This window comes from Notolepis coatsorum, assembly GCF_963971535.1.
Source record: "Notolepis coatsorum genome assembly, chromosome: 7".
Classification (NCBI taxonomy): Eukaryota; Metazoa; Chordata; class Actinopteri; order Aulopiformes; family Paralepididae; genus Notolepis; species Notolepis coatsorum.
This window is the reverse complement of record NC_140171.1, coordinates 131,221,308-131,228,807: the sequence shown is the minus strand read 5'-3', so window position 1 is coordinate 131,228,807 and position 7,500 is coordinate 131,221,308. Positions and strand designations below refer to the sequence as shown.

The window sequence follows — 7,500 nt, the reverse complement described above, 5'->3', positions numbered from 1 at the left end:
ATCTCTCTACGTCTGCCATTGATTTCCTCACTCCTCTTCTCTCGTTCTCTCTTTCCGCCTTTTTTTTATAGACCACTTTCGCTCAGCTTCACATTCGCCAGCTTCATTTCCTCCTCTTTCTCTCCCGCTCTCCTCCCATCTTCTGTTCTCTCCCCGCTCTCCTCCCATCTTCTGTGCTCTCTGCTGCTCCTCGTTTATGTCTCATTTGCCTCCTTTTGTAAAGGGAGCCATCTGTCTCCATTCATCAAAAGCGGGATTGGTTGTTTCTGAGTAGTGAGCAGCAACACAGGGGGGGGCATCAAATATGTAGAGCCCTTGTAGCCTTTGATCACAATTATGGCTTAATGTTTCACTCCAGTTGTTTTTGGTGTCAAGTCTCCACAGAAGCCTCTTTTTATCCTCTCTCTCTCTCTTTCACCAGAGAGGTCCCTCTGGTTCTCTTTCTCCGTCTGCTTGGTGGGCTTCTATTCCTCTCTGATTGCTTTAAATCCTGTTTCTCTCAGCCCTCCATTTCTCTCTCTCTCTCTCATTATCTGTTGGAGGCCATTTTGTACATGCCAAACCCCCCTTACACAGAGTGGGGTTACACAAACCCAGGGTCACTGGTCAGCTTTTAACCATTTCACTACCACACAAACCAAATGGTTAACCCTTTCACTGCGACAATACAGAAGGTTAACCCTTTTAGATTAGATTTGATTAGATTCACTTTATTGTCATTACACAGTACAAGACAGTGCAACGAGATTGTGTACGTCCAACCAGGATGTGACAATCAACAGTCAGTTGCAATATAAGACACATATAAATAAAACTGTACAGTAAAGTGCAATGGTTAGCACAATGTGCAATGGTGGGAATAATACAATAATAATTAAAATAATAATTAAAATAAAGTCTACATAAGCTATGGCTATATACACAGGTATACAGTGAGGTTCAGTGGGCTAAGTAGAGTTTTGACAGCTGAGGGGGAAAACTATCCGTGGTCCTGTTGGTTGTGTCTGGGAGGCTGCGGTATAGCATGCCCCAGAGCGAGTACGGTAGTACCCCGCAGGCGGGTGAACAGTCCATGGTTGGGGTGAGAAGCATCTTTGATGATGTTCCGTGCTCTCCGTGAGCACTGCTTCTCATAGTTTTTTCTCATAGATTGATGAGATGGGCGGGAGTGGGGTCTTGGTGATGCGTTGGGCTATTTTCACTACCCTCTGCAGTGATTTCCGGTCCTTAGCACTAGTACAGCCGACAAGGGGTCAATAAATGTATCCTCGTCACTCGGTCGAGCTCCAGCTCTGTCACTCAATGACTTTTCCTAAAAGTACCCGTTTTATCTGGCACGGTTTCTGAAATTTCAAAATGACTTCAGGAAAATGTAATTAGAACGTTATTCCACATATATGGAATATATATGTGGAAAGTCACAGCACTTTGCGAGCGTCTAGCGCAGGGGTGGCAAACCTGTGGCTCGCGAGCCGCATGTGGCTCTTTGCCCGTCAATGTGTGGCTCTTCCATAAAAACAAATTAAAAATAATAATAATACAATCATCCTCTTCTCAATGACAGAAAACACACACACACACACACACACTTGTGAATATAATCTCATTTATATAGACATGGGTGCAGCAACACTTGCAGATGATTGCATGTGCTTATATTATGTAAATCTAGCATGTCAGTATATACTGGCAGGCACACACTGATTGATTATAGACAATGACATGGACACATACAAAAACAGACCTCCTATGCTCCCTCTCTTAATCTCTCTGTTCTATCTCATATGTAAGATACATGTGCTGTATGTATACTACCCCTATTTAACCTTTAACCTACCACACTACAAAAGGGTTAATCCTTTCACTACCACACTTAAGGGTTAACCGTCTGTAGTGTGGTAGTGAAAGGTTAACCTTCGGTAGTGTGGTATTGAAAGGGTTAAAGAGGAGGTGGCATTAGCGGTGTTGGCCTTTTTCTATTTCACGCTCCATCCGAGTGCCTCGCAATTAGCATCTCCCTCTGACACCGCTCTAACTGTTGAGATGGAGGGCGCTGCAGAGACGGAGTAGCAAAGTAAAGGATGTTCCGCTGCCAGGAATATGATCGGCGGTGACTTTTGTAAGGATTTCTGGAGCCTGTGAGTGTTCCAGCGAGGGAGCGGTTGTGTTAACCCTTTCACTACCACACTGCAGAAGATTAACCTTTCACTACCACAGTACATACGGTTAACCTTCCACTACCACACTACAGACAGTTAACCCTTTCACTACCACACTGCAGAAGATTAACCTTTCACTACCACATGTAACCATCTATAGTGTGGTAGTGAAAGGGTTAACCTTCTTTAGTGTGGTAGTGAAATAGTTAACCTTCTGTAGTGTGGTAGTGAATGGGTTAACCTTCTGTAGCCTGGTGGTGAAAGGGTTAACCTTCTGTAGTGTTGAAGTGAAATGGTTAACCTTATGTAGTGTGGTAGTGAAAGGTTAACCTTATGTAGTGTGGTAGTGAAAGGGTTAACCTTCTGCATTGTGGTAGTGAAATGGTTAACCTTATGTAGTGTGGTAGTGAAAGGGTTAACCTTATGTAGCATGGTAGTGAAATGGTTAACCTTCTGTAGTGTGGCAGTGAAAGGGTTAACCTTCTGTATTGGTACAGTGAAAGGGTTAACCTTCTGTAGTGTGGTAGTGAAATGGTTAACCTTCTGTATTGGCACAGTGAAAGGGTTAACCTTCTGTAGTGTGGTAGTGAAAGGGTTAACCTTCTGTAGTGTGGTAGTGAAAGGGTTAACCTGCTGTATTGTCGCAGTGAAAGGGTTAAGGTGTGGTTTATTCTTTTTCGTCCAAAGCAGTTTCTTTTCATGTTGACTTTACAGTCTGTGATCAAAGGGTGACATGGAGCCATGTTTCACTGTGCGTCACTTTGTGCTTTTCTCTGCATGTCTGTGTGTGTGCGTGCGTGCGTGCGTGCGTGCGTGCGTGCGTGTGTGTGTGTGTGTGCGTGCGTGTGTGTGTGCGTGTGTGTGTGTGTGTGTGTGTGTGTGTGTGTGTGTGTGTGTGTGTGTGTGTGTGTGTGTGTGTGTGTGTGTGTGTGTGTGTGTGTGTGTGTGTGTGTGTGTGTAGGTTCCAGCCAGCAGGCTTGGTGGAGAGGATCCAGGCCATAGCCCAGAATGTGTCCAACATGGCGGTGAGAGTGGAACAGATCCTCCAGAGCAGCATGGCACAGGGAAGAGGTAAAAGCACCGGCAGCGGGATTCCTGTCGGAGTGTAAACGCTGACGTCCAAAAACTCATCACCATGACATGACGTTTAGCCTGTTATCCTATGTTCATACTAGTGCTCGTTTCCCTATGCCTTTTCTTTTGTTGTTGCTGTTCTTAGCTCTATTCTATTTCAATCTTTCAAACACTTATGTACCCCAGTTTCTATTGCGTGTACATATTTGTGTTTTATTACATGTACATACATACCAACTTTTCGCCTGTTTTATTCTCCACCCATTGATCAGTCATAGCAACACTACTATCACCCCTTGAATGGCCCTCCTAAGGTTTCTCTCCTCCACATTGCCTGTGGTGCTTTTTTCCTATTGGTAGGTTTTTAGTGAGTTTTTCCTTACCTTCCTACACCTGGGCCCTCATTCATCAACGTTGCGTACACACAGATATGTGCTTAACCCGTGCGTACGACCATTTCTAAGCAAAGTGTGGGATTTATCAATTTGAACGTGAACTTGACTTTGTGCGTATGTCTACGCACAGCCCAGAGCATGCGTAGCTGACGCTCTGTGGTAGAATATGGGGACTGCAGACGGACGACATAGCTCTCATCAGTTGCATGCATTCGTTTCAACGCGGAAATTAGCTTCCGTGCATTACTCTGTATGAACCGTAATTCATTATAGTTCATTGTGAAATAGCGACAGTAGTATAATTATAACGGGCTCATGCGCGAACAATAGGTTGGCTTGCTTGTTTGGCACGGGGGCAGACGCAGAACACCGACCTCCAAACGCGATTAAATATTGTTTCAAATAAAAAGCGACATACTATTATTTTGTGTCATGTTTCCAAATAAGATTGGCCACAACTAAATGCTTTCTACTTCAATTTGTTGGTTAGAATAGATTACCTCGCTCCGTTGAAACTTCACTGAGACACTAACAGTAAAAGACAGTATTTTTTTTTGCACCGAGTGAATCCACAGTCACTTGCTCCTCAATGGGAAACCAACCTAGATTTACCCTGAAGGACTGGTTCTGGCCGAACCGTTCGTTATACAAGAATCACAGAGACGTTTCAAAGGTACTCACAGTTGCACGAGGGTTTCGGACACAAATACGGGATGGTTTGAAAGCTCGGCGTTGCTAATAAACATTTTTAATATTTTTTATAAACTGGTCAACACTGCATTATTTCCGGCGTTGGGTGCATGATGCACATGCGCTGTGATCACAACCAGGCAGCCAACACCGAAAATAATGCCGTTTTGAGCAGTTTATACAAAATATTTAAATGTTTATTAGCAACGCCGAGCTTTCAAACCATCCCGTATCTCTGTTCGAAACCCTCGTGCAACTCTGAGTACCTTTGAAATGTCTCTGTGATTCTTGTATAACGAACGGTTCGGTTAGAACCAGTCCTTCAGGGTAAATCTAGGTTGGTTTCCTATTGAGGAGCAAGTGACTGTGGATTCACTCCACGCATCACAGTCACAGATCACATAGGCAGGCTATACATGGCGTATAGGCTACATCATACATGGCAGTGAGATTCATTGTTTTTGTATATGCTCTCGTATTATTGTTTATATAGGCTACCCAATACTGACATAAAATATGCCTCTAGAAATCATATGCAGCAGGTAGAAAAAAGACGGGAAATCCATCGCGATTTGGAAAAAAATTTAAGAGAACTTTAATCCCTGGGTATTAATCGAACAAAACGGGAAAAGGCAGTCATATTCCAGCACCGTCTTTATTAGTGTTTGCGCTGCCCAGGCATCAATGGTTAATAGATATCATATCCGACATCACCGTACGTGTACATGTCTGTCAACCTGTCTCGTATTTCTCCATAACACCCTTCCCTCGGGTCAGTCCACTTTTCCACATTTCATGGGGGTGTTCCATTACCGTATATGGTTAATCGGGGCGGTTCTGGTATGCAAATACTTAAAACAGTGCACGAGCTCCAGCTTAGGAGCAAGGTGATATTTATCAAGACAGGTGTGTGTAGGACCTGTATACGCACGTGTGATAAATCCAGTTTTTTTTGTGCGTGCACACATTCTAAATTCTGTGCTTAAGAACGAAAATAGAATACTTTCTAAGAAAACTTGATAAATGAGGGCCCTTTAGCATCCCAGTTGTCTGAGGTCAGGATTGTCGCTGCATGTGTGATTGACACAGAGAGGAGAAGTCTATGGCTGAATGTGCTCCTCCGCTGCACTAGATTACACAATAAATCAAGAGCAAAACTAAAGAAAACACCAAAATAAATGTAAAATAAATAAATGCAACACTCCCAGACATACCCCAGAACAGACACTGACACACATTATACACACACAGTGCAGACACAATATTATGGTATTACATAATTAACACATTCAGTGCCAAAAACGACTTAAGTCGTTTCTGGGCCCCGACCGTTGAGTGCCAAAAACGACTTAAGTCGTTTCTGGGTTATCTTTTCCTTTTTTTCAATATTTTTATTCATTATCCACCCAGGGAGCCTGTTGTTACCATAGGGAATGAATCTGAGGTCGCCAAAGTGCAATACCGGCCGCATCCAGCTAGACGGCGGTATCGAGCACTCTTTGAAACATTGTATCTTGGCCTGTGCGTCGGGTCCGGGTTTTCTTTTTGTTTTTGCTCAAGCTGAGCGGTTATAACGGTCGGATTGAGAAGAATCAAATGCTCCCGACGCATGATGTGTGGTGGATTATGTTGGCAACATGATGGATATCAATACTTGGAATTGCAATCAGATAATTGGAATATTCTTTTTGGGGTACATCCTAGTCAAGGTAATGGCTATATGATATCAATCTTGCGTTGATCCAAGCATGTCTTCAACTTCAACGTTAGTCCACAACGTATGACGTTGGTGGCCATCAAAGCATCAAAAAACAATATAATAAGGCTATTCCTCAGCATTTCAGGAATTACCCCAGACCGATCTAAAAACATACTTATATTCACCACGGTATAACGCGTGAATGTATGCATGGAAAAATTATCTCTTTTTTGCATCTTGACTGGAAGAAAGTCACTGTCAAATGACCATAGTATTGTATCCATAGCTATAATATAGAATATAGTTATAGCTCTACAAACAAGGTGACGGACTCCTACTGTATCTTTTAAAGCGTGGCATTGAATAGATGGGGCCCGAAAACAGTGCGGCACTCAAAGTGTTAATGGACATGGACTGTATGAATATTTTAAGGACTCTTTATTTTTGCATGTCTAAATGGCTCTGTGTAGAAACACTTCCAGAACGCTTTAACCCCCCCGCCCTACAATAGCCCCATGCAATCCCAAAACAAATAGTAATTTTCGTCAGTCTGGATGGTTGCATATTGCCTCTGGACAGAGTGCGCCAGCGAGAGAGAAAGATATATATATAGAGAGAGAGAGAGAGAGAGAGAGAGAGAGAGAGAGAGAGAGAGAGAGAGAGAGAAAGAGAGAGAGAGAGAGAGAGAGAGAGAGAGAGAGAATTACGACCACACTGTTGATAGAATGTTCGTAATGGTGGACATATATCGATACGATCATTTGATCAGTTTGGATGAACAGCTCAGCAGTAGGGGTGGGAATCACCAGTTTCATCATGATACAATACGATATCGATTCTTTGGACAACGATACGATATTTGCCGATATCACAAAGTCTCTCACGATACAATACGATTAGATTAGATTCAGGTGCCTGCAATCGATATGAGATGATATCATATGCCCATTTAACACAATCAGTAACATTTAGATCAACTAAAAAAAGGTAACGAAAATATCATTTGACATTTGTATTTTTGAGCTCTTCCAGATATTTAAAGGAAAATCGTTTTGATATATTGAGCTTTAAACTTTAAGCTCCATTTTTTGGAACTCAAAAACTCACAACCTAAAACCCCTCCCTCTCCCAAACCGTTCCTAAAACAATTTGTTGATGTTGCATGATCATGTATAGGCCTACATTTATTATGTATTATATTGTTTATGTTTAAATAACATTTAAACATCAAACTCCTCTGACCTCATCTGGTCTTTCCAAAGACGTGCGCACACACACACACACAGAAAGGGAGAATGCTATGCTGTAACGTCTACACACTGCTACTGCTGTTGTTCTTGGCGGATATGAGACTCGCCACAGGATTTTCAAAATAAGAGTATCGATATGAATCGATCTTATTACATTGCATCGATCCGATTCGATCGTTGATAATTACATCGATGTATCGATCTGGATCGATGTATCGTCCCACCCCTACTCA

General features: G+C 42.6%; 1 protein-coding gene across 1 annotated transcript in view; it reads left to right on the top strand.

The window, feature by feature from the left end:
- The window catches only part of LOC311232149 (alpha-1,6-mannosylglycoprotein 6-beta-N-acetylglucosaminyltransferase B-like), a gene marked incomplete at both ends in the record, with an annotated part of 487,590 nt that overhangs the window by 176,545 nt on the left and 303,545 nt on the right, over positions 1 to 7,500 (top strand). The window contains one exon of the mRNA XM_084318847.1: positions 3,121 to 3,230. Within this exon, the coding sequence (XP_084174973.1) occupies positions 3,121 to 3,230 (110 nt within the window). The remainder of the gene's footprint in view (positions 1 to 3,120; positions 3,231 to 7,500) is intronic.